We start from the raw sequence: 27,224 nt of genomic DNA, 5'->3' as shown, positions 1-27,224 counted from the left end.
GTGGTCTGAAGGTCTGCAATATGAAAATATAAAACTGTTTGTTTTATAAACTGGATATCGTCTGCATAAGCTGAAAATTAGTTACCTATCATACATATCACAGTAGATAAAATGTATTTAACGTTTGTAAACTGCTAAAATAATTGATGGCGGTGTACGAACTGTGAAAATGGGTGGTGGTGGATGATTGGTGGCAGACGGTTGTGGTAGGCAGTGAACGGTGGGTGGTGGTGATGGACAGTTGTGGTGGGTGGTGGTAGTAGACAGTGGTGGTGGCCGACGGTGGGTGGTGGTGGTGGTGGACTGTGGGTGGTGGTGAGGGACGGTTGTGGTGGGTGGTGGACGGTGGTGGTGGCCGACGGTGGGTGGTGGTGGTGGCGGGCAGTGGGTGGTGGTGGTGGACGGTGACGGTGGGTGGTGGTGGCGGACGGTGGTGGTGGCCGACGGTGGGTGGCGGACGATGACAGTGGGTGGCGGTGGCGGACGGTGGGTGATGTTAGTGTTGTGGGCGACAGTGGGTGGTGGTGGTGATGGACGGTGGTGGTGGGTGGTGGTGGCGGACGATGGGTGGTGGTGGTGGCGCACGGTGGGTGGTGGTGGTGTTGGACATTGGGTGTTGATATGATATGAAGAAGTGTGAAGAAGTTGAACAATAACTTATTTTTCAAAACCATAAAAGTATTTTTCAGATATTTTCTTCTAAAAAAACAAACAGTCTTCAAAAGCTTATGTCCGCGCGCCCGCAGACGTAAGCTCATTGCAGACCTTTTAAGCAAAAACAAACAGAACCGAAGTGTGTTTATAATTTTTTTAAAACTTTTTCCTTACTAAAAAAACGTTTTTAATCTAATCTTTTTAAAGGAGGTTTTTTTTGTTTTGTTTTTTGTTTTTTTTTAATAATAATAAGATCGTTGCTTTTACTTTACCTATATGCCGTTTTACTGTTGTAGTCAAAAATTCATTCCGATAACCAACCCTCTGTTTCTCCCCACAAATCATTTCAAAATTGAAACTCACTTTCACCCAAATTCACCCCATCATCAGATCTACTACTACTAAGGCTGAGGGGTGTGGGGGCTCTAATGAGGGCGCGAGTGAGGGCTCCAGCCAATAATATTATGACGTGTGGCAGAGAGAGAAACTGGATAAGGGGGGTGTTGGAGCCCCCGCTGGAGCCAGCAGGGCTCCAGCGGATTTTTTTTATTTTTTTATAAATGTATTAAAAAAACGTATTATTAAAAAAACTCATAAATTATTTAAAAAAACAAACATTAATTAAAAAAACACATTAATATCTAAAAATAAAATAAAAATTAAAGTACTAAAAAAAAACATTATTCTTATTCTTCGGCTTGGTCTTCTTCGATCAACTTCTTTCGGATACGTTCATTTTGCTTTTCCATTAGCATTTGATCGACCGGATTTAGGTTACTGAACTCTCTAGTAAGGAAGTCCAAATCTCTCATTCGACTTTTTTCCTTTTTGTCATTAGAGACCACCTCCATGGTTTTGTTGAATTTATTGAGGGATTCAACAAGATTGGCGATGTTTACGGCTTCCCCCTCAGCCGGTTGTTTCCCCTTGGCGTCCCGTCCCAATGGCCGCCTCCTCGGCGGTGAAGACGTTTCCTCCCCTGCAATGTTTAGGTCGAATCCAACGCGGCAATCCGACCCGATTGAAGTGCTATACGCTCCAGACGAACTAGTTTTAGTCCGTTTCGGCCCTACTTTCGCATCAACGTCCGGCGCCACCAGCTCAACCCACTTGGAACACCTTTTCAACCTCTCCCACAACTTTACATCGTCCCACGTCTTCACCGTCCCATACCTCCGCAAACACTCATGCTTCCACTCTTCGACAGTGAAATTGTAAACCGCCAAATCATCACTGCCACTTGGTCTCATACGACCGCTGTTGCTGTTGAAAAGATTAGTAAACAAGCCGACAAATTTTCTGATTTCGGACCACCGACCCGAAATCATATCGGCGTTCCGCTCTGTACTCCCAACGAGCGTATAGAACGTCTCCCTAGCCTTTGTCCAAAAAATCTTGCTCTTTTGGTAGTCGGCTGCAAAATGAATAAATAAATTTGTAAGTCATTTAACTTTTTTATTTAACTTTTTTATTAAAAATCATTTTTAAAAACGTTAAAACAATTACCGCAACGCCGATCCTCAGAAATGACTATCCAAGCCCGACACAAGGCTTCCTTCTCATCCGATGACCACGGAGTGGTTTTCCGTTTCGTCCTCGGAGTCGAAGCCGGTCCCGACCCGTCCGTTGCAACTTGTTTTTTCCGGTGGACGCGTCTTCTTTGTCCGGTAGCTTCACCGTGTGATTCTTGTGTCTCCGGAACAACAAAGTTAGGAGACGGTTGTATGTTGGATGGTTGAAAGCCGGATGATTGTTGCGGCTCCGAATAAAACACCGGTTGGTCCGGTGACGACCATAAATCGTCAATATAATCTGAATCTAGGTTTGGGTACCAATTTCCAGCCATGTTTTTAAAAAAAAGTTTGGAAGATGGGTTGTTTTTAAAAATCTAGGTTTTTTTTGAAGTTGTGGTAATTGTTTTATGTGATTTTGGGTGTGGTAATTGTTTTATGTGATGTTGGGTTTATATATAGGAAGAACACATTTTTTTTTATTAAATTAAAGAGCCCAACGGCTCATTTCTCATGTCCCAACGGCTCTTTCACGTCTCCCAATGTCCCTTTACGCCATATTGGTCCCGCTAAGGGGCTTGCGCCTGCTTTGAATTCCGTGCTCGCGCCCCTCTCGCTCCCCTCTCGCGCCCCGGGGGTGTGGTGCTAGCGCCTGGGGGCGCGAGCGGAGGGTCTAGCGCTGAAGCCCCACACCCCTCAGCCTAATAATAATCTGACTGTCACATTTTACAAATTAGCAACTCACACTCCTAAATCCAACCTCTAATCTGCAATTCACACCCTCAATTCCTCAATAACCGTTTCAATTATAGCATAGCAAATTCTCCACGTTTCATGGTCAAATTCTTCTGATGGAGTTTACAGAACCGTTTAAGCAGACCGGTCCTTGCTGCTTCTCGCCAAATGCTCGCTATCTCGCCGTTGCGGTGGATTACCGCCTTGTGATTCGAGATGTCGTCTCTTTTAAGGTCTAATAATTGCTTAAACTATTCACCACTCTATTATTATTATTATTATTATTATTATGAAATTGTTTGATTCAATTCTGTATAGTGCATTGGCTACTTCATTTAGAAACCCTAGGTGATTTAAATCATGTGTTGAGGTTCTGTTTTACTGAAATAAGTTTAGAATCAAAACCGAAAGTTGTATGCGCCTTTGTTCAGTTTGATCTCTAGAAGTTAGTGCTTAAATGTGCATTAGAGAAGTGAAGTTTGCTTTAAAACTTGCTAGGATTGGAATTTTTATATTTAGTTTTCAGTTACACACACACATGCGCATTATTATATGTAAAGTTACACACACACATGCGCATTATTATTTAGTTTCAGTTACCCTCCTCAGACCCTACCATAGCTTTGCTATTGGTGGGATATACTGAGTACGATGATGATGATGATGATGAAGTAGACAGGTTTTAACCCCTCCTTGGCTAGTTAAATTGGCCGGAATAGGGCTGAGTAGGTCCAGATTTGACCTATTTGACCCATTAGCAATTTTTGTCACTGATTAGCCATAGTCGAATCACCAGGGGCGACTAGTCGTAGATTAATAGCGGTGCATGCAACATCAATTTGCTATAGCAGACTAACAGTATTATCTTACTTATCTATAGGTGATTATGAGACTACATATATGTTTTCAGTTTTCATAGAGATAAATGTCCAAATTTAGTAAATGAAGCCTGTTTTCTTATTGTTATATAATCAACCAAGAACATCTTTTTCTGGTTTTAGCTAGTAAGTGGCTGCACATTCAATAATCTTTTAATGTTTTGGTTATATCAACAGTTAACACCGGATTCTTACATGTATGCAGGTTGTACAATTGTTTTCTTGTCTGGATAAAATTAGCTATATCGAGTGGGCCCAAGATTCCGAATACATCCTATGTGGACTTTACAAGAAGCCCATGATACAAGCATGGTCATTAGCACAACCTGAATGGACATGCAAAATTGATGAAGGTCCAGCAGGTATTGCTTATGCTAGGTGGAGCCCCGACAGTCGCCACATACTCACCACATCAGAGTTCCAGTTACGGTTAACTGTTTGGTCACTTTTAAATACAGCATGTATACATGTGCAGTGGCCAAAACATGCTTCTAAAGGGGTGTCTTTCACTAAAGATGGGAGTTTTGCTGCAATATCCACGAGGCGTGATTGCAAAGATTATGTGAATCTAATATCTTGCCAGTCATGGGAAATCATGGGTGTTTTTGCTGTTGATACGTTAGATCTTGCTGATGTTGAATGGTCTCCAGATGATACTGCAATTGTTATATGGGATTCGTCTCTTGAATATGAGGTTTGCAGTTATAGTCTTCTGTTTTCTATTACCTTGTTGGTTAATTCTTAATAGTAAAAGGTGAAAATTTTGACCTTTACTTATGGTCAATTCGGATTATATCTTATCTCTAATGGGTCAAAAGAGTAAATATAAGAGAAAAAGATAATATCTTATCTCTAATGGGTCAAAAGAGTAAATATAAGAGAAAAAGATAGTATAGAAGCAAAGGTTAAAACACATAGGAAGTTGTCCAAATTGTCTTTTAATACATAATACCGCCTATGTCACATCGCCTAAATAAACTGGATTATTGTTATAATTATGGGTGAGCAAATAACCGAATTAACCAAACCAAACAATTTTGGTATACGCCTTGATCTTTTCAAAATTCCGGAAATATATGACAAGCATATATCTTTTAAAAGTTTATATAACAATAATACTGAAAATCTTATGTCTAGGATGATGATTTTGAACTCGTATACAGTTGTTGCTTGTTTACTTTTAATATTTGAAGGATTTCATAAATTGAATACCAGATTATTAGAAAAACCCGATATAACCAACTAAAAATGGTCAAAAATTCAAAATTTCGGTCAGCCAATTTACCTTAACTACCCTTTGAAACCAATAATCGATAACCTATTTAAGCGAAACGGTGGTTATGATATTTTAAATGTTCAACTGCTTGTTGTGGTTCGATTTGAAGAAATAACTGAACTGACCCATGCTATAGTTTTTAACCATAATAACAAATCAAAAAACATAGGATACCTTTAATTACTCTTATAAATTGTATGGTTTTGTTTTTTGATTACATTTATCCGCCATATTGCATATAGGTTCTGATATACTCAATAGATGGACGGTGTTTATCAAAATATCAAGCATATGAAAGTGGATTGGGTGTAAAAAGTGTATCTTGGTCCCCTAATGGCCAGTCTTTAGCAGTTGGTAGCTATGATCAGATGCTAAGAGTTCTAAATCACTTAACCTGGAAAGTGTTTGCAGAGTTTATGCATCTGTCAACTCTAAGAGCTCCTTGTTCTGCTGCTGTTTTCAAGGTACATAACTATTTGGGTTGGATTGAAACAGGTTACTTTGTGGACCATAATTGTTATTAATATCTTGTTATGATTTATGCTAAAGTAGCTAAATTTGTATCGTAAATTTGTAATCTTTTGATGAACCCAAAATAGAAAATGTTTCATTTTTGTGAATTGTGAGATGAGGAATACATTCTGCAATAAGTTATTATTTCTGGAGTTAATTAATTTTTATTTTTTATATTTCAGGAGGTTGACGAGCCCATACAGCTTGATATGTCTGAATTTTCTTTAACAGATGACTTTACACAACAAAATTCTGGTGAATATTTTCAATACACATTTTATGTCTAATTTATATTAGTTTTTGCAAGTAATGCCTTTGTTATCATTACCAAAAGAGTAACTTTACAGCAGTGCCCCAAATCTTTAAATAAAATGATTTACAAGGTTTCGTGCATTAAAAATACACTTTTGGTGGCTTTCAACCTGTTACCCTTTTAAGGTACAACACAACCAGGATTGACCCATTTCTGAGTAAATCGGCATAAGTTTTCACCCATAACATTGTGGGGGTTTGCATAATATATATCATGTTACTTTGTTTTGTGTGTTTTTCACTATACTTGGTCTTGTAACGATTCCTGATTATTTATTGTTACATTTTGTTGTTGCAGAATATGGTCCACCATTCATAGATGTAAGATATGATATTATGGAATTGCCCATCACTTTGCCTTTCCAAAAGCCTCCTGCTGATAAGCCAAACCCTAAGCAAGGAATCGGTAAGCTTGATTTATTACTCATGTTAATGTTTATAAAAGCATCTGAAAAATATTAAAAACAGTGAATGCAGTCATGAAATAGGTTTTATGTGGAATGTCTATGTAATTCATATAGTAGACTGCTCGTGTAAAGTAGGAACATTAATTGGACAATTTTAGTCAAATCGTTAGGTTAACTATGAGCCTGATCAAATGCAATATGAAATATTTTTGTATATTTATAAGCAATTTAGACATGTGTGAGTTGATTTGGGTTATGATTTATCTCTACTAGGCCAAACACGTAAAATAAAATAAAAACTAGATGAAAGGAAAGCAAGTCATGTGGGTTAAAACCGACTAGAAAACCTAAAACCCAAAACATTCTGGACAGGTATTTTGGTATAGACAGCATATGAAAATAACTATAAAAATATTTGCGCACTCGATTACCTGATCCCATACCCATTTACTTGCTTTTTGAAACTAAAATATATTAAATACTCTTAGAAAATACAATAATATTATTTTGAAGTTGCTGGAAAAGTGAAATTGTTAAAAATATAGAATCGGTAGAGGCGTGGTAGTATTTTATATTTGAAATCGGCTTTCGGAAGATCAAGTTTCGGGTGATGCGAATCCCAATAGGTAGCTTTATAACCACATAATCATATTTGATATGCCAATGATTTGTAAAAAATTCAAACAGAAAATATGCATGTTCTTGATGTTGACCTTCAACCTGCGCATTATAACTTCAGTTTACCCAAATTGCAGGCATCATGTCATGGAGCAAGGACAGCCAATACATATGCACCCGCAATGACAGCATGCCAACTGTTTTATGGATTTGGGACATGAACCTTCTTAAACTCGCTGCCATTTTGATCCAAAAAGACCCTATTCGCGCCGCAGCGTGGGACCCAACATGCACTAGGCTAGTTTTGTGCACCGGGACCTCACACGTGTACATGTGGACCCCGTCTGGGGCTTACTGTGTAAACGTTCCACTACCACAGTTCTCAGTGATGGATCTAAAGTGGGATTTTAATGGCAGCTGTCTTCTTCTTAAGGATAAAGATTTGTTTTGTTGTGCTGCAGTTCCTTTGCTACCTGATGACTCTAACACTGATTATAGCTCGGATGATTGAGGCGGTTTTTTAAGAGGTTAGAGTAGTTTGTATATGTAAGATTATGTAATGTCTTGGTGTAGATGCTGATAAATTGTTTAGACATCGTGCTCTATGGACGTGGCTGATCTTTTGCATTGTGAGATGGTACATTCATGTTTGATGATGATTTTATGATGTTTTGTTGTTTAAAGTTAAAATCGAAGAACGGAGATGTTATGTAGATTCAGACGTTGGATGTTTTGTGTTTAAAATCGAGTAGTTTTGTGCTCGAGACATGGCTGATCAAATTTTGCTCTCCAAACATCCTTTTTCGTGTGCATGAAATCGATTTTAGTTAAATAGATTGCCATTGCATACGTAACAAAACAAGTGCCATATCACATAAAAGAGAGATGCTTCTAAGATATGCAATTTAGGGATAAAAGCGAACCTCAATGAGTAAACCCGAAACTTAAAATATTGAGATGTAATAAGGCGGGTATTCTAGTCAAACTAAACTCGCTTGTTGAGATTATTAACATCAGAATATTGGATTTTGGTCATCTAAAGTTTAACTCATCGGTCAATAATATTCAATACTATCAATATAACCAATGATCGTCAAATATAAGTTGAGTGTAAATTTATGATAACCATGCTACTAGAATTATATTTAACAACAAAAGCGTAATTAGTTGGGATCGTCGATGCCAAACTGTTAGTATTGGTTGGCGGATTGGTCGTAGCTTGGACTTAGATAATTAAATAAATCTCAACTTTCCTACAACATATAAAAAAACAATGTGAAATAGTTACGAATTTAATCTGACGTCATGGAATGACTTAAATAATATCCAAACTAGGGATGAACTCGGTTGCATACCGGTATCGATCTCGAAATTTCTCAATAACTTGGTACCGGTTCGGTACCGTAGGCAAAACCTTGGTAAATGCGGTACCAGACCATACTCCGAAACCTCAAACAGTTGGTACCGAATCGAAACAAACTATACCTGTTTCGGTACTAGTACCCGACACCATTTCTCATCCCTTAGACCTTATCCTAATGACAAACGTATATATGTTTCTTAATAATATAAACTCTTATTTTATAGTTTTGTTCAACGTCCACGTTATGAAACACGAACAACACACGTAGACAACCGGACACGTCACCCAATAATAATCCTATTAATGCTGCCAACAACTTATATTATTACTATTAGTAACATTTTTTACATTAGCCAAAAATGGTACTTGCGGGAAGTGATTATGAGTGACAACAAAGACGAGTTATTTACTTCAGCACTAGTAATCGGTAAAAAGGATAAACATATTAAATGAATATCGACCCCACCCAAGATGAGCCCTCCCTAGGTAAGTGATTTACACCATAAAACACACAAAACAATACAAGTCCTTATTTATATCTAATCTAAATAATAATATTCTAGAAGCTCTCCCCCTGTTAAAGGTATACGCGTGCATCGAAGCTCTCGTTATTGATTCAGATTTCTCGCCAACTTTAACTAATCGCTTGACTAAATATATTTCACGGGTTACGCCTATTTGATATCATAAGTCACATTTTAGTCCTTACAAAGCTTTAAAGTTTATCAGAATATTTCTTTATGAGTAAAAAACAATAACGCCTTTAATTTAACAGAAATATTTAACACCAGTTAGTCAAAATAACAAAAAAACAAAAAACTTAACAAATAAAGAATAACAAGTAAAAATCAAAAACTTGACCCGGTCCAGGCCCATAATTTGGGTAAACAACTAAACATCATCATCATCATCATCGTACTCAGTATATCCCACCAATAGCAAAGCTATAGTAGGGTCTGAGGAGGGTAAGATGTAGACAGCCTTACCTCTACCCCATAAGGATAGAGAGGCTGCTTCCGGTGAGACCCCCGGCTCGATAGTAGTTTTGCATCAAGCCTTGGACATAAGGCACATAGCACTCAATCATCGGGACACCGGCTGATCGGTGCATGTACCCTTGTCTTTCGGCTATCAACGCCACTACATGATGCCGATTAACCGTCCGTCACTTTTAACGTTATTTTCACGAGATTAGTAAAATAACGTCAAAATTAGTGCAATTTCACTTTTGCCCACCCGAGGGTTCACACATATATACATCATATGTGCGCACCGCAAGCAGGGCTAAACAACTAAACATAAAGAACAAAAACCGTAATTTAGTAAACTTTAATATCTTTTAAATAATTCCTAAAATCGAAACATGACCAAAATGCAATTAACCAACAGTACAGGGACCAAGTTTGCAATATAAATAAAACCATAAACCCTAAAACCCCAATTAACTTAACACCCGCGTCATCTCATTTGAAGTCGGTAACCACCTCTCTACTCAGCTTCTAGGGTTTATCAAATTCATTCATAACAACAAACCCTAAATTAGCTCACTAGAATCCACTGTTAATCATCCTACAATGGCGGCATCAATTACCGCACAGCTACAAGCAATCAGGTCAATTGTTACAGCCGATGCAGATCCTATCAAACGGCCGTTCACTCGTCCGTCAATCCTGTTTGATGCCAAGGAGGCAGCTGATATTGATATCGATGCTCTGTTTAACCTCGCGCTGTCAGGTATTGGTTCATATTCGTGTGAATAGTATGCTGCTTGTTTATTTAGTTGTGTTGATTTGATACTAAAGGTTATGCAGCTAGTAATTGAAGTTTTTGATAAGTTAGATTATATGTTCTGGTTTAGATGTTGTAGGATACTGTAATTACTTGAAAGCAGGAGTTTAATAAGCTACATTTAGTGTAGTTTAGGTTTTAACTGAAGACATGCAATTTCTTTCAACATTTTAGAATGTAGAACTTGTAAATTTTTATTTAGCCTGTTGAGTTCATGCTTTTGATTGATACTCATACAAATAGCATGCTGCTCGCTTTGTGTTTTTGGTGCTGAAATTGGTTTTTTTTATTGAAAAGTTGATATGTATATTGTTGTGTTGATTTGATACTAAAGGTTATGTAGCTAGTAGTTGAAGTTTATGACAAGTTTAGATTATATGTTCGGTTTTAGATGTTGTAGGATACCGTAATCACTTGAAAGCAGGAGTTTAATAAGCTAAATTTAGTGGAATTTAGGTTTTAACTGAAGATATGCAATTCATCTCAACAAATTTTTAATTAATTTTTTAGGTTTTTGGACCAGCTGTTGATGTAGGTTGTTCTAGTTATTATGATCAAACATGGGTTGGATAAAGTGCCTGAAATACTGATTAATGCCAATCATAGACTAGTTTGTTTCAAAGCATGCTTTTAGCATGATTTTTTACTGTTGTAAATTTTGGTTTGAGACATTCTAAAGATTGTTGATGAACTATAGAGTTTAACAATGTATTAGTGAGACTAACTGATTTTTGGTTCAGCCATTGATGCAAATGAACTTTTTTTTGTCTGTCATTAAAGAATAAGCTCAAATAAATGATGGATAAGTGGCAGATCAGTATGATGCCATTGCTGAAGTTTTCACTTGTTGATGTAATTTAGGCTATCAGGAATTTTTATTTCGAGAATTTGAGAATAACTGGATAATTGTTTGTTAAACCAGAAGATTCAATGTTTTGCCAATTTTGAATGATTTGAGCCTTGATTTCTCAGGGTTGGAGGTTCTTGTTAGCCAAGATGAACGATTTGGGAACTACAAGAATGATGTGTTTGCACATAAGAGTAAAGAATTGGATAGAGAGCTGGTGGGCATTGAAGAGAATAACCAAATTAATGCTTCAATTAGTTCTTATTTGCGGTTGCTTTCAGGATATTTTATGTTACCTTCTGCTCTGCGGACACTCGAATATCTAATTCGTAGATACAAGTATGTATTTTAATTTATAATTCATACTTTATATCTTGAATATTTAGGTTTCTTGTATGTTACAGTTTGTATGCGAACATGTTTCTATTCACATGCTTATATATTTTTTATTTATAGGATCTATGTTTACAACACAGAGGAGATGATTTTGTGTGCTCTACCTTATCATGATACGCATGTCTTTGTTCGTATTGTGCAACTTATTGACACACGGTGAGAAATGGAATTTTCTTGCTCTACTCTCTATTAGAGGTGGCAAATGGGTTATTTTTAGTTCATTTTTTGTTTTACGGGTCAAACAGGCCAAGTTTCTGATAATTTACTTTTATTACAAAAAAGAACCTATATTTTTATTAAAGTATTATGTTTTATGAAAAAATATACATTTTTGGCAAGTATTGTTTTTGGGACAACCCATTTGGCTACTTATATTTATTATGTTGTTGTATCTTTTTGGAAATTTGGTATCGTATTTGAGCGTTTATATCATGATTTTTCTTGGTATCTAGACATGGTAAATGGGCGTTTCTTGAGGGTGTTAAGATATCTGGTGCACCACCTCCCAGGAAGGTCATTGTGCAGCAATGCGTACGCGATATGGGTGTTTTAGAAGCTTTATGCAACTATGTAAGTTTGCTAATGTATGTTTACATGATAATGAGGAAATATTTTTGAAATCTTTCATATTTCCATTTTTAGGCGTTACCATCCAAGAAGGTTCAACCGTCAAGGCCTGTGATAAGCTTCTGTACTGCTGTTGTTACAGAGATTCTGGGCTCACTTCCAGTTATTGGTTCTGAAGTTGTAAAGAGAATTCTTCCGTATGTGGATTCCAGCTTTCGGAGTCATTCAAAAGGAAGTACAGATCACAAGGTGGAATATTTTGGGAGTCCTAGGCATTTTACTATAAATGTTATATTGTACTGATGACTTTGATTATGTATTTGTCAGTCTGGGGCTTTGATGATTGTTGGAATGCTAGCTAATAGATCAGCATTGTCTTCTAATCTTATTAAAACCTTGCTTCGCTCCATTGCTGACGTGGCACGTGAGGATGCAAAACATTCTACTAACTTGCAGTTGTTTCGAGAGTCATTCATGGCCTTGGCCATTGTTATACAGGTATCCTTGCATGCGACTAACTGCAAATGAATGAAATGTTTATTTTAAAGAAATCTGATAATGCATATCTACTGGAGAAAACAGTATTTAGTATTTAAGATCGAGGGCAAATGAACCAAGTTTCATAATTGTTTCACTGAAGTTACTAATGCTTTCTAAGAGGTTAAATCACTCAAGTTTTAATTTTGTTAAAAAGTTGGTGATTTTTGTTTTAAAACAAATGATAAGCAACATTTATCATTGGTTACATATGCTGACATTCCATGCCATGCCAATTGGGTATGGTGGTTGATTTGGCGTGCCAGTTAATTGTTAGGTTACTTTTTTATTTTACAACATTGAAATTGGATTGAAACCTTAGTGATGAACAATGTTGAAACTTGATTATTGTTAGTGACATTTTTTCTAAAATCTGTCTGACAAGAATGATATCATGTTGTTAACATTGCAGTCTCAGTCGGTGGAATTGCTCCCTAAAAAAGTTGTGGATGTCTTGAAGGAAATTCGGTAGGCCACACGGCTGGTTCTTTTTCTTCTTTTACGTAATTTTAGTTCTTTATATCTATAACTTAAGAGCTTGGTTTTGTTTCTTTGATTAAGGGATCTTTCTGCGGTTCTTTCTGGGTTGACCAAGGAGTTCAATGTTGATAAGTTTCTGGCAGTCCTTTTGGAGTCACTCATGGAATACAGTTTTGATGATGACATGTGCCATCAAGTGCTTCTTTCTGTGATCAAAACTGTTCCTGTTAACGCTCTAGTTGGTCGTCTTGTCTCAAAAACTGTTTCTATCTCTATGAAGTTATTTAAGAAAGGGGCTGAAACATCACCATCATTTGAACAAGGTTGGCTCACAAGTTTCAATTGCAATTTGATATTTTTTTGTGTGGTCTAGCTTAGATGCATAAGCTCATGTTTAGGGTTGGCAATATGGGTGGGGCTGGCAGGTTGGATGATGCGTCAAATGGGTCATATTTTCTAAGTGTCAAAATGGTCCAGCTTGGTTAGGGTTGACTTGAATTACTTTTGGTCCACTTTTTTCATAACTATATGCCTATATGGTGATTGGTGTCTTATATGATTAAAGATTGTATTACTTTGATTATGCTTTAATTTTTTTGTGTGAAATGACTTTGGAGGTTTTATGCACTAAGTCTACACCCGGGCCACTTACAAACTGGTTGATCTGCTTATTTCTAGCTGTTTATTTTATTTTGATGTTTGACCCTTTATAAGTACCTCATCAAAGTTGCCACCTCTACATAAGTTACAAGGGCTGTATATCTTTCTCATTCTTATTTTTTGGAATAACAACTAGCACAAAGCAAGGTGAAACAAATTGTGGTCTGCCTTAAGGATCATTATTCATTGGAATTACGTGAAGCTGTTCGAAGTTTTCAAGAGGTATGCTGTTTTGCTGTATACTTTTTCGGTTTTTCCTGTTGTTTTTTTTTGTCAAAATTAAATATTCTGATTTTAATTTTGAATCCAATGTCTCGTCTACTTATAGGAAACTGAAGTGAAATCCAAGAAAGGTAATTCTTCATATGAGATGCTCTGTAAGATATTAGATGGTGGCTTGGACTCGTCATCTGCAGCATCTGATTCAAAGATTTGGTTTGCTCTTGAACATCCTAAGGTATTTTCTGTTTACTATTAAATATTCACGAAGCTGACTCTTTTATCGCTTTATCTAAAAGTTTTTTTCTCAAACAGGCCAATTTAAAACATCTATTTAAGATTGAATTGTTTTCATCTAAAAATTTTGATTTTTAAAGTAATAGTACAGTTATGAGTTTTCTGATTTTGTCATCTTAAATGCCTATGCCTAGCTTGTTTTGACTTGTATGGCTTACTATATTATATCATATCTCAAATTCAGAGTATGGTTTATCTGAACACAGTTTTCTGATTTTTTTGTTATGTTGATATGATGTCACAGGCTAAGGTTCGGAGGGATGCTGTTATGAGTTTAGACGCAGATTCAAGCCTTGGAGATAAGTCGGTTAATTCTCTGGTGATATGTTATTATTTGGAAGCAATTTATTATCAGATTAATTGCTTAAAATTTTCAACATTATAGTTCGACAATGCATGTGCTAATGTTTCATTTTTTTCCCAATATTCCTTTTGTTTCTTTTACAGAAATTTCAAACTTTAAATGATGCAATATTGAGGCGGCTTTATGATGATGATTTAAGTGTGGTTCAGGCAGTGTTAAGTATGAGCAGATTGTCTGAATTCATTAAGCATTCAGATCTCTTAGATGGCCTCCAGAAGGTGCTTAAAAGATGCACCAATATAGTAATTTCAAGTAAGTTTTTTCTAGCTCTCCTGATGTCTTTTGATGTTTGGCTATACATTTTGCAAATGCTTATTGGAGCACATTGGTCTGAGTGTAACCATTCATTTTGAATTGCTACAGAGGGGTCAGATAATGAAACTTTAGCTGCTGATGTGGCCGTGTCATGTATTAAGCATGTACCTGCGAGCTTCGCAGACCAAGAAGGATATGAGAAAGAGCTCACTGCAATGATATTTCCTCTAATTTTAATTATGCCAAAGGTCCTTGTGGGATATGCTTTATTAAATGACATTTTTTTTGCATATGCTTTTACCACATACTAAGCGGCATCTGTTTTATTTCAAATATCAGAGTCAAAGAATAAATTTGGAGGCTTTAAACGCAGCAAGAGAGTTAAAATGGCCTCTCTACCAAGGACTTACCGTCCCCAGCTCCGGGCAGGCAAGTTCATATCTATCTTTGCTTGTAGTTTCTTTTACAGTTATTTGTTGCCTGCCAAATTTGAGGTATAATAACTTTGTTGTATTTAATTTGTTCAGAAATTGGCGCTTAAAAGTATTTCTGATGTTAATATGAGTAATATCAATGTCATGGTGGAATATTTCTTGGCCAACTTTGATGAATGTGTACGGTGGATTGTTGGATACTGCTATGATTTGGAATATTCCAAGACATTATTTTTTTATATTTTGTTGCAATCACTGACAAAACCACTGAAAGGTAAGCTTTGTCTATACTGGTTTTTCATATCTAGGATGTTATGTCTACATTGATTTTTTTTAGTTTATTTTTCTATCCACTGTTCCAATATGCTAAAACATGAAAGTTTTTGAAAACTGTTTTGTTTTATATTTGGTTTGCAAAACCGGTGTTGTTTCTTTTTTGTTGTTTTAATCATTTTGCTATTAACGCTCTACTAATTTTCAAATGGTGTTGAATTCAATCAAAATAATATAAAGGTGCAAAAATGTAGTTTTTGCGTGGATTATACTCCATTTGCATGTTTAGAATACTAAATGGCAATTAACATCTTATAAGAAAAGAAGCAGCAGCACCGCTTTTGTAAATAAAGAACAATACCATTGTTGCAAACCAAGTAAAGTTCATACCTTTTTTAGTAACTTGCTTGCTGAAATCTACTTCATTTGCCTACTTATTTGTCAATCCAATGTCTGTATATTTTAGTAACTTGCTTGCTAAAACCAACTTCGTTTGCCTGCTTATTTGTCAATCCGATGTCTTTGTATATTGGTGTATAGAGTCATTAACTTACGTTTTGTCTTTCTATTTTGTTTCAGATTTCGGTCAGTTTTTTGCATTGTTTGAATCTTGTTTTCCCGTTATTGTAAAAGAGTGGAACAAGTTAGAGGCAGCTGGATTTGCAACTTCTTCAGAAGAGGTATACTATTAACACTGTGGTTACTTGAATGTTCAATGAGACTGAAGAGGCGTCTGCATATTTTTTGAGCAGCACTTAACAATTCTTGTTTTTTTAACTAAATTAGTTTTATTGTTTTTACAGTCAATTAAAACAATGTTGGAAGTTGATTGCATAGGATTCCTTGATAACATGCATGACATGAAATTTGAGGAGTTGAATTCTGAGATATTAATATGCGTATTCTGGCGGTTATTGGATGCTTTCATTGCAGCGTCCTGTGAGGATGTCTTAAAGGTTTGATTCTTCTTTGGTTATTAAAGATGACATTCTTGACTCATTACTTTTGAGTCGGTCAGATTCAGGTTATGTTTTGACTTTTTCTTGTTAAGAAGGTAAAAGGAAAAATATAACTAGTGGAGTAGCCAGGAAATGGGTCAAAAGGGTCGAAAGTTTCCCAATGCGTATTTTTAAAAGAATGAACTTATAAGTTGTTTTTTTCAAAAGAGGGACTTACTTTTGAAATAATATATATTTTGACACCATTTTTTACACTAATTATTTGGAAAAAAAAATGCAACCTTTGGATAGCGTGTTTTGGGTCAACTCAACCAGATGTCCGGATCTAACATGCTTAAACTCATACCAAACTTCGTTCCTGTGGCCCTAACCAGTCTGCCCATTTTTGCCACATCTACTAGGTGCCATCAGTTGTGATATTTTGCATTTTTCTAAAACTTCAACTCTTGCAGGACGGCAACCAGAAGCGGGAAGTTATTCTTCAAAATCTTTTTTCGTTTTTTGCTTCTCATTCAAAGGTTATATTCAAGGAACATCTTCATCAGCTTGTTTCAAAACAGAAGAGTTCTCCAGCTCGATTTTTGTCTTCACTTTTCACGGATGAAGGTGGGTCAACATTTTGACTTTTTGTGGATTACTTAATATCTGTATGTCATCTCTATCACTGATGACCTAGATGTTGGCTAGTTCGCTTTTCTGGTTTAGTCAGGTTGACTGTTTGATTTAAAGTTTTTTATACACCTTTTATTTTTTTTGCTAAATATGATTTTTGTTGAGTATGCCATTTTAACTATAATATATTGTACATACATTGCATTAGCTTTGTTGGAGTGTGAATGAAGTATTTAGCATTCCTGAACCTTAAGGACAGTAAAAGAGCTATATTTTTCCTTGTTCACTTTTTTGTTATTAAATGGATTTTCATGAGTCGTTTATTAGTGCAGGTGTTGCAGTTGCTGTCCAAAAAGAGAGTCTACACTCATTTGCATTTGTTTGTTCTCAGTTGGATGAGGGAATCCGTTTAAGAAATGCAATAGATGAGAGCTTACTTCTTCAACTACCTGCCGAGTTTCCTTCCATTCTTGTTCCCTTATCTAGCGATGACCAGGTAGAATTATGTCGCAACTCAAAAATGTCACTTCACGTTATTTAGCTAAAAAAGGAACGGCTCCACTATGACCACATTGATTTGATGACTTTAATTTTATTTTATAAACTTGTTTCCCCTAATGTTTTTCAGGAAACACGGGCAGCCGCCATGAGCGGCATTGAAGGACTATTTACGTTATGGCCACATGCTAGTTTATCTGGAGGAAAAAATGGTATTTTGTTTATTTAACTCAAACCTGATTGACTAATGTTATTTTTTTGTCATAAAATATTTTTGTTGCTTTGTTCAGGGAGAAGTGCAGTTTGGAGTCATTTTCTTGGAGAAATTTTGGCAATGATGGTTCAACACAAGAAGCTTATTGTATCAGACGTTGATTTTCTTTCTGAGTTCTTTACGGCATTGTTAAGCTCTTCTTATCATGGACTGCTGGTGCCAAAGAGTGTTGGAGAGAGGTATTTTCTCTAATGGTAACTTGCTATCTTTTTAAAGTTTGTAATTAATCTAAATCTGTTATTGTTTTAAACTTAATACAGATTTGATAGGCCTACAAAAGACAGCATTATGAAATTTATCTTGGGCTCTGCACTATCACTGTGTCCTTATGGAGTGGTAATTTTGTTAAGTTTTTTCTAATCAACTATAGACGCATCAAGTTCTACCCATTTTAGATTTTTTTGTATTAACTTTTCATTTGGCTGACAAACTGGCAGCTGAAAATAATATCTTTGGTCAAAGGGTTGGGAAACCAAATTATGCAAGTTAAAGAAGTTAATACATTGTTAAATGATCTGTTAGAAAGACGCAAGAATTCTCAAAAGTCGTTGTCAATGATACAAGTTAAAATTCTGTGTCTTCTGCTGGAGGTAATTTGCTTTCAAGAAATTTTATGATTATGCTTTTAGAATCTCACATAATGTACAATAAACAACTTTTTTACCCTTGTCTTTCTAGTGCTGTATGAAGCTTACATCAGCAACAATTGGACATTCTGTCGACTCATACATTTTGAAGTCACTTCAGGTAGCAATCATAGTGCATTTACTTATTAATGGGTTGATCGCATTATAAAGTTGGCAACACTTCGTTTGAATCAAATTCACATTTTTATTTCCTTTTTCTTATTATGGCAGGTTGATCGTGCATATTCTGAAGATGCATCCATTATACAGCCATGTGCAATTGTTCTAAGATGCCTTAATAGTTCTTTGTATGGAGGTTTCAAGCCTGAAACGCAGGTAAGTTTTCAAAATTGGTTGCTTTTAAGCTGATGCCTGGCATGAAATATTAGCTTTGATTAGTATTAGCCAAATCACAAAAAGTGAATATTTTGGCATACTAAATCTTATGCTAATGTACTAGCATTTCAACTGATCTGCAGGAACTTCTATTTCAAGAACTTGTGTATCTGTTTCGGAGCTATAATGGTGAAATTCAGAATGCTGCTAGAGTGGCCTTGTTGCAGATAAAGGTTTGGCTCTTTATTTTTATTCATCTTCTTTCTTCTATCGATCTGAATATACTGTGATCAGGAAGTATGTTTTAAAGGCCAAGTCTGTGTTTTGTTGATTAGGTGTGCAAATAAATGCTAAGATTGCTCACCTGATAGAACTACAGTTTTTTATGCTTACCTGATAACAAAAATGTGATGCTTGATTGCAGGTTTCTAGCTTGACGATACAACGAATGCTTGATTTTATTTTGGAAAAAGGAGCTTCTTTAACTGATACACCACATGGAAAGAAGAAATTGAAAACCACTACCCATGTAAATTCTGAACTACATAATGACATGGGCCATAGGCGCTGCAGCAAGCTCTTATTTTTGAGTTCTCTACTTGATAGTTTGCTCCTAAAGAAAGACATAGAGAACAGGTTTGATTCTAGTATGTGTGCATATTTTAGAATTTCTAATCGTAGACTAACAACTGCTTGTATCATATGATGTTCTTTTTCTTCCTATTTTGTGCTTATTTTTGATCAAGTGCACATCAATAATGACAGGACCACACTTGTAAAACCACTTTTTAAGCTTCTTAACATAGTATTTATGGACAAAGACTGGACAAGTGAAGCTGTTAAGCAGGATGAAGAACATGCAGAAACTTCTTCTGATAACTCACAAAGTACAGTCAACACAATATGTTACATTCAGCAAAATCTACTGTCAGTTCTTGAGGATATTATAAATTCCCTTGTTGTCAATGATAGAGCACAGGTTATATATTTTTTGATTTTTTTGTAGAACTATTATAACCTGTCGATATTTATTTCATGTCTAGTAACCATGTAATGCCATGTCTCTACTGCAGGATGGAATTGTTGGGAGTTTTGACATAAAGCTATTGGTTAGTTGTGTTCGGTCTACAGATGATGCAGCCACACGTAATCATGTATTTTCATTGTTAACAGCTGTTGCAAAGATTATGCCAGACAGAATTTTGGATCACATACTTGATATTCTTACTGTCATTGGCGAATCAGCTGTAACACAGGTATACTGTTCTTTTTGGCACCCTTCATTTCTATTTTATGTCAAATATTTGAGAATTTTCATCTAGAACCCAATGCTTTACATTTTCTCATGCAAGTTTGTTTTTCAGTGGGACAGCCACTCGAAGAAAGTGTTTGAAGACCTCATATCGGCTATTGTGCCTTGTTGGCTATCCAAGACTGAAAATCAAGAGGAATTGTTGCAGGCACGCGATAATATTATGCTTAAATTCTTTTTAGGTTCTGTACCATAACCATACTTTCTTCATGAATTCAACTTGACATGTCTTTCTTTCAGGTTTTACTGAATATATTGCCGGATGTTGCTCAGCATAGGAGACTTTCAATAGTTGAGCCCCTTTTGAGGTACTTATGATCAGTTTTTATATTACACTCATCTAAATTTAGTTCAGTTAATTTGTTCAACTAAACCTACACAGTATGATTACATCTTAATGTGAGTTAATTTAGCTTGTTCATCTTATCTATAACAGGACTCTAGGGGAGAGCAGCAGCTTAGCTTCATTGCTTGTTCTCCTTTTTCGGTCACTGGCTTCAAAACATGATAACACATTGGAGAATTTATCTACCATCATACGTGCACAGTGGGAGTACACTTTTGCCTTACAACTTTCGGGGCAGTATTCATGCATGATATGGCTTCCTTCACTTGTATTGATGCTTCAGAAGATAGAAATGGAAGCATGGGACCCACAACTTGTTGTACAACTCTTAGTTGCAATGCAGTTCATCAGTGACAAATTACAAGATCCTGAAATCGCGTTCAAGCTTAAATCTGGTGGAGATATCAATAGCATTCAGGTCTGAACTTCTAAAATATGTGGTCTCTATTTCGACCATCTGATCACCCACCCGACCTCCATGTTTTAATTTTTTTTATTTAACATCCACAGGAAACATGTGGGGCACTAATGAAGCATGTTGCAACGTACTTGCAACTAGTTGGGTCTAAGAGAAAGGATCTTGGCGTTCCAGATTCAGTTGGAAAAGAACTAAAGGAGCTCATGCATGCTGTCTTGACATCTGTCAGAAAGGGTCTTCTACCTTCTACTTACTTCCATGTCATCATCACATTATTAGGTCATCCAGACCTAAATTTGAGAAAAAAGGTAAGAATTTTCTCTAGTTATAAGAAATTCACATTCTCTCTCTAACAAAATTGACTTGTGTATTTGGTTTTCAACAGGCTCTCGGGCTTTTATGTGACATGGCAAAAGAGTGCAGCACGTTAACACAGAAGCATAATAAGAGGGTGTTTAGTTCAAGCATAAGAAGCTCGTGGCTTCGTTTTGATGAAATTACATCACAACACTTTGAGAAAATGTGTCTTGAAGTTTTAAAAGTAGTTGATGACGGTGCGGATGCTTCAAAACATAGTTCCTTGAGGCTATCAGCAGTGTCTACCCTTGAAGTTTTAGTGACAGTTTTTCCTTCTAGCGACTCTGTCTTCAACACATGTCTAGCAACAGTTATTAAGCATATACATTCTGATGATCTGGCACTCTCTTCCGGATGTTTCCGGACTGTTGGTGCGTTAATTAACGTGCTTGGGCCTAGGGCTTTACCTGAGCTTCCTAGCATCATGGATAATGTTTTTAAGAGGTGTCATGCTGTTGCAAGTTCAGAATCCCAAAACAGCAAAGATGTCGATATGACCGGGTCAAATTCTAAAGATTCTCTCTTCATGTCCGTTCTTGTTACTGTTGAAGCGGTTATAGATAAACTTGGTGGCTTTTTGAACCCTTATCTTGTTCAAATTTTGGAACTTCTGATTTTGCGTCCACAATATGCAAATGACTCAAGTTCAAAGTTGAAGTTAAAAGCTGATGCTGTTCGGAAGCTTGTAACAGAAAAAGTTCCTGTAAGTTCAACTCTTACACATATTTTGACATGGTTTTGTATTATAGTGTCAAAACGAGTTATTTGAGTGTGTCAAGTTTGATCTTACAATTGTTTTATTTCAACAATAATGTAATTATCTAATAAAATCTATTTTTTATGCGTTAGGTTTATCTGAATAATTTTTGTGGGCCTATTTCAACAATAATGTAATTATCTAATAAAATCTATTTACGATGTTTTATGCGTTAGGTTGATCTGAATTATCTTTTGTCCTATATTTTTTATTAAAATGAGGGCCAGCTCCCTTTCTTTTGTAAGTAGTTTCAACGTATATAAAATTTGAAATATTTAAGTGAGATAGCAAAGTTGAGTGCCTCTAATTATCTTTCACATTAAATTCAATAATGCACTTTTTTATGTAGGGTGCTAATTATAATTATATAGTTTTTTTTAATAATATCATACTTTGTTAATAACGTAATTTGAGATCCATTTTTCAGTTTGGCTATAGTGGCACATTTTACTCGTGTCTGTTTCTAAGTGATTTTGCTTAATTTATTCAAATTTGCCACCTAGGATTACCTGTTGTTGCTTTAAATCACCTTTTTTAGCTGAATTTTGTTTTTTTATATTTTTTTACCAGGTTCGACTTTTGCTTCCACCTTTGTTGAAGATATACTCTGAAGCAATCAAATTTGGGGATTCGAGCTTATCAATTACTTTTCAAATGTTGGGTGATTTCATCACTAAAATGGACCGATCATCGGTATCTACTTTTTATAAAAATATTTTTAACACGTGCTTGCTTGCTCTTGATATTCGCCGTCAACACCCTGCTTCAGTCAAGAATATTACTGCCATTGAGACGGATGTTATTAATGCAATGGTGGCTCTTACAGCCAAACTCACAGAAAATATGTTTAAGCCTCTTTTCATTCAGTGTGTTGAGTGGTCAGAATATGTGGATCAAAATGATGATTTAGGGCATGCTAATATTGACCGTGCAATATCTTTCTTTGGTTTAGTACAGAAGCTTATCAGTAGCCACAGGTGAGTTAAAATAATATGTTTTCATCTCTTTTAAATAATATAGAAACTGTTTAAAAAGTTCACGGTTCTCTCGAAGAAACGCGCTCGAAATTGGCTCATTTGTAATTGAGCCAAGACGAGCTAGCTTTGTAATCGAGCGGAGCCTAAGCTCGGCTTGGTTGTTTGCTTGTTAGGCTCGTTCAAATTAAAGCTCAACTTAATATATATATATATAGGGTAAGGTTAAAATGAAAACCCACTTGAGTTATGAAAACTCTAGAAACCCATTCTCAACCACATGTTTTTAATTAAAGTTTAAATTTTTTGGTCCACAATTAAAGTGAATAAAAAATGTAAATATAAATATAACTTTTTCTCTCTCCTGAAACATATATAAAAATTAGTAAAAAAATGTTAAAAAATAGCAAAACATTTTTTTTTGATGCTTCGATGTTTTGCATTAAATGTTACAACATATATTACATGTAACAAAAAAAAAACGATGTTACATAGGGTTTTCACGGGTTTTCACAACTCAAGTGGGTTTTCATTTTATACTTGCCTATATATGTATGTATGTATGTATGTATATGTGTACATATACATAAAACAAAAAAAACACAAAAATAAAAAAAGTAAAAAAATCAAAGTTCTTATTTATCATCCCGGTTTCTAAAAAAAAAGTAAAAAAAAAAAAATTATCGGTTTAGCTAAATTATACATATATGTATAATATGCACATATATGTACACACATGTTTTTTTTCCTATACACATATGTATAATTTAAGGTAAATGATAATGTACATATGTGTACATTACGTAACTAGAGATTAAATGAAAGTATACATATGTATATAGGTATAATATGAATTAAAAAGAAAAAAAAATCGGTTTTTTTATTATACATATATGTATAATATTTACACACATGTTTTTTCCTATACACATGTATAATTTAAGGTAAATGATAATGTACATATGTGTATATTACGTAACTAGAGATTAAATGAAAGTATACATATATGTATAGGTATAATACGAATTAAAAAGAAAAAAAAATTCGTTTTTTTTAATGAAACCGGAATGAAATATAAGAGTTTTTGTGTTTTTACTTTTTTAAAATTTTCGTTTTTTTTTGTTTTATAATTTTTTAAATATTTTTGTTTTAGTGATCCAAAATGGTTCTCAAAGTTCTCAATTTGCCAAGGGTTGTCTTAGGATCCTTACCCTATATATATATATATATATATAAATTATGGGTTTGGATCAAATACAAATAAAATTAACCTGATAATGATGAGAATCAAGTAGTGTAATTATATATACAACATAGAGTAATTAAGTGTAACACTACGATGCAATTATATAATTACTCTACTTGTATATATAATTGCACTACTTGATTCTCACAATTAGCACGCTAATTTAATTTGTATGCTAACTTTCCCCTATAAATTATAACCCTAAAATGTGAACTGATTTTAATATATAGAGTTTCAAACTCTCGTTTTAAAGTTTGGCATTATGTATATGTTAAGAATATTAATTTACAGCTGGAAAATGGCAATTTTCATAAAAAGGCAACCAGCTACCAAATTTCTATTCTGATTGGTATAAACTCTTATTTCCGTTAAATGCTACAGTTTTCCTTTTTTTTTGTTTTCGACTGATTACATAGAAAAGTTTCAATTTTGTAAGGATTAAGGGGGTTCAACTTAACAAGGCCAACTCGTTTTTACTCGTACCAACACTACTCATGACTCGAACCCATCACCCATTTTATATTTTGCCACCTCTAAATTGATTTATAATTTCTCTACTTACTGTTTTCTGTAATTTTACAGATTTTTGTTTGTTCCATACTTCAAATACATCATCAACGGATTGGTCCGTTATCTGACTGATGATGTTGCAAGACCTGGTCCCACAAGAAAGAAGAAAGCAAAACTTACCGACCCGGATTTATACAAAACCCAAGAGACTTCTAGTTTTTCTGTTGGAAAGTGGCACTTGAGAGCCTTAGTTTTGTCCTCTTTACATAAGTGTTTTCTTTACGACACTGAAAACCTCGAGTTTCTTGACTCCTCAAATTTCCAAGTAAGCATAATACTCTTCTACTTTGACCAGACAACCCACAATAAACTTACTCATTTTGACAATATTTTATTGTGCAGGTGCTGTTGAAACCTATCATCTCACAACTTGTTATTGATCCACCAACCAATCTTGAACACCATCCAGATGTCCCTTCAGTTAACGAAGTTGATGATGTGTTGGTTTCTTGTGTTGGTCAAATGGCGGTTACTTCTGCCAGTGATCTTCTTTGGAAGCCACTTAATCATGAGGTTAGTTTTGACTTTTGACTCTGTTTGCACTTGTTTTTTAGTCTTTTTTTCAACTTTTTAAAACTTGTTTGTGTTTTTGAAATTTGTTTACAGGTTTTGATGCAAACACGAAGTGAGAAGCTACGGACGCGAATACTAGGGTTAAAGATAGTGAAGTTTTTGGTGGAGAATTTGAGAGAAGAGTACTTGGTGTTGTTACCCGAAACCATACCGTTCCTTGGTGAATTGCTGGAAGACGTGGAACCGAATGTTAAATTGTTTGCTCAAGAAATTTTGAAGGAAATGGAAACCATGAGTGGAGAAAGCCTTCGCCAGTATTTGTAACATCCTAATATTTAAACAATCCACATCAACTCGGTTGTAGTATTTTAGGTTAAGTTTTGGTGTTGTGGTAATGTTTTTGATCCTAAATTTTGCAAATTACAAGCCTTTTTGATGTCTGGTCTGGATTCTGTTGATGCTTTGCTAAGCCCCACATTCACAAGTTTTATAGATATTTTTCCAACTTCATACTTTGGTTCAACTAAAATTAAATATGATTATAACGATCTATTTGACTGAGATTATTATTGGTAACAGAGCTGAAAGTTGGGATTGTTAGTAGTAGAGATTTATGCTGGTCAATTGCTGCTAGTTTAAATTATTAAAATCCAATATTATTTTAACATGTAAGATGCATTGGACTGATAAGGTATAAGATCAGTAAAACTAGTAATCATAATCCTTGGGCCATGGAATGGTTGCAGGATAGAGTCGAAAAGGCCAAGTGGTTTTAGGCACCGACAGGGGTACCATCTCGCCCCCCTCTTAATACCGATGATTTCGTTGTGTCCATATAGTCTCGATTGTTGTTGCTTGTGAATTGAGTTTTCAATATTAAACCAACAATACAATTTTTCAAAACATTAATCAAACCTTTAAAATAACAGTACCGAACATAAAACAGTAGACCAAAATATAAAACCACCATTAGCATATAACTGCGTTCCAATTGACCCCATTGCATGCTCCACACCCGCTTGCACACCAGTACTTCCGGCTTCTTGAACTAACTCTTTACCAAGACCTTTACTAGCCCCCTTACTAAACACAACCCCGAGGGATAACTTACGATCCTTTGCTCTGCATGTATTATTGCAATTGCGTTACTTTCATGAAGCACGTTAAATGCGAAAAAATAACTATGGGATGATGAATATCGAACCAGATTTTGTACTTTGTAATGCACATTTATTAAATAGAACAATACATATAGAATGGACAATATGAATAATATTGAAGAAGAAAAATTATGGTACCTGTCTTGAGGGAAGTGGTCATTTGCATAGGAGCAGCAAATGAGAATAAGAATAGATAGAAGGAAAATGATTGATTTTGTATTAAAGAGAGCCATTTTGTTTTGTGGATGAATGGTATGTGGGATTGAAGGTATATATATATATGTATGTATGTATATAGTGATTATATGCACACACACTTGCATTGCAGTAGGTCATGTTAAAGAATCTGCATGCCCACTTGGAGGCATAAGTTAAAAGTGGACATATACATTATTGCAACTTTGCAAGAACAAGTCAAAGTGACATATATATTATTGCTACTTTGCAATACTCTTAAATGCGCGTAATTAAAAAAGTATTTAACAAAACTCCGGGAGTATGGGGCAACCCGATTACACAAAAATGTTAAAATTAAAAAAAAGTATTTTAGATTAATCTGTCGGTAATTACCGACTGATTATTGATGGATTTGCCTGTGGTCAATCGACATTTACCGTTTGTCAATTTGAAGGGAATTACACGGTTTTGTCATTTGTTTGGTGAGGGGGAGGGGGGGGGGGGGGTGGAGCTTGTCAATGGATATTCAGTTGGTAATCCGTCTCTATTATTTAGGATAAGTTTTTTGATTGGATTCCCACTCGGTCGTTTGCTGGTGTGCCGTCTACTCTCGCCATACTTACCATCGGTAAGACATAAACAACTTTTTTTGAATAGCAACCTATACTTGGTAGTAACCATTAGCTAGACAACTCTCTATATTTC

General features: G+C 35.3%; 2 protein-coding genes across 2 annotated transcripts; both read left to right on the top strand.

Annotated features, from left to right (window-relative positions):
- The first annotated feature begins 2,989 nt into the window (after positions 1–2,989).
- LOC143615657 (uncharacterized) lies at positions 2,990–7,523 on the top strand. Its single transcript, XM_077088734.1, has 6 exons — positions 2,990–3,133; positions 3,984–4,472; positions 5,297–5,518; positions 5,750–5,822; positions 6,178–6,285; positions 7,042–7,523. Exons 1-6 carry the CDS (start codon positions 3,017–3,019, stop codon positions 7,413–7,415), a joined length of 1,383 nt encoding a protein of 460 aa, XP_076944849.1. The 5' UTR covers positions 2,990–3,016; the 3' UTR covers positions 7,416–7,523.
- A 2,205-nt stretch (positions 7,524–9,728) lies between these two features.
- On the top strand, positions 9,729–25,664 carry LOC143616364 (uncharacterized protein At3g06530-like). Its single transcript, XM_077089210.1, has 38 exons — positions 9,729–10,001; positions 11,028–11,241; positions 11,359–11,454; positions 11,751–11,868; positions 11,941–12,114; positions 12,193–12,363; positions 12,815–12,870; positions 12,964–13,205; positions 13,679–13,764; positions 13,871–13,999; positions 14,303–14,377; positions 14,506–14,674; positions 14,786–14,925; positions 15,017–15,106; positions 15,205–15,385; positions 15,964–16,064; positions 16,188–16,340; positions 16,796–16,949; positions 17,288–17,451; positions 17,584–17,665; positions 17,744–17,906; positions 17,988–18,063; positions 18,165–18,317; positions 18,406–18,474; positions 18,585–18,689; positions 18,833–18,922; positions 19,114–19,325; positions 19,455–19,668; positions 19,763–19,945; positions 20,054–20,149; positions 20,242–20,309; positions 20,438–20,765; positions 20,858–21,073; positions 21,151–21,825; positions 22,450–22,856; positions 24,682–24,934; positions 25,012–25,182; positions 25,276–25,664. The coding sequence occupies exons 1-38, from the start codon at positions 9,842–9,844 to the stop codon at positions 25,504–25,506; spliced, it is 6,465 nt and encodes a 2,154-aa protein (XP_076945325.1). The 5' UTR covers positions 9,729–9,841; the 3' UTR covers positions 25,507–25,664.
- Positions 25,665–27,224: the final 1,560 nt, after the last annotated feature.

This window comes from Bidens hawaiensis, unplaced genomic scaffold, assembly GCF_021521415.1.
Source record: "Bidens hawaiensis isolate Kalapana, Puna unplaced genomic scaffold, B.hawaiensis_p1.1 tig00002306_1, whole genome shotgun sequence".
NCBI lineage: Eukaryota > Viridiplantae > Streptophyta > Magnoliopsida > Asterales > Asteraceae > Bidens > Bidens hawaiensis.
The sequence above is the reverse complement of the archived record's forward strand: the minus strand, read 5'-3'. Positions and strand labels throughout refer to the sequence as shown.

Coding starts and splice junctions, on each gene's coding strand:
- LOC143616364 (XM_077089210.1), top strand. CDS start 9,842: ATGGCGGCATCAATTACCGCACAGCTACAAGCAATCAGGTCAATTGTT. Junction 16,950..17,287: donor TTCACTTTTCACGGATGAAG/GTGGGTCAACAT, acceptor TTATTAGTGCAG/GTGTTGCAGTTGCTGTCCAA. Junction 17,666..17,743: donor TTTATCTGGAGGAAAAAATG/GTATTTTGTTTA, acceptor TGCTTTGTTCAG/GGAGAAGTGCAGTTTGGAGT.
- LOC143615657 (XM_077088734.1), top strand. CDS start 3,017: ATGGAGTTTACAGAACCGTTTAAGCAGACCGGTCCTTGCTGCTTCTCG. Junction 5,519..5,749: donor GTTCTGCTGCTGTTTTCAAG/GTACATAACTAT, acceptor TTTATATTTCAG/GAGGTTGACGAGCCCATACA. Junction 6,286..7,041: donor AAACCCTAAGCAAGGAATCG/GTAAGCTTGATT, acceptor CCCAAATTGCAG/GCATCATGTCATGGAGCAAG.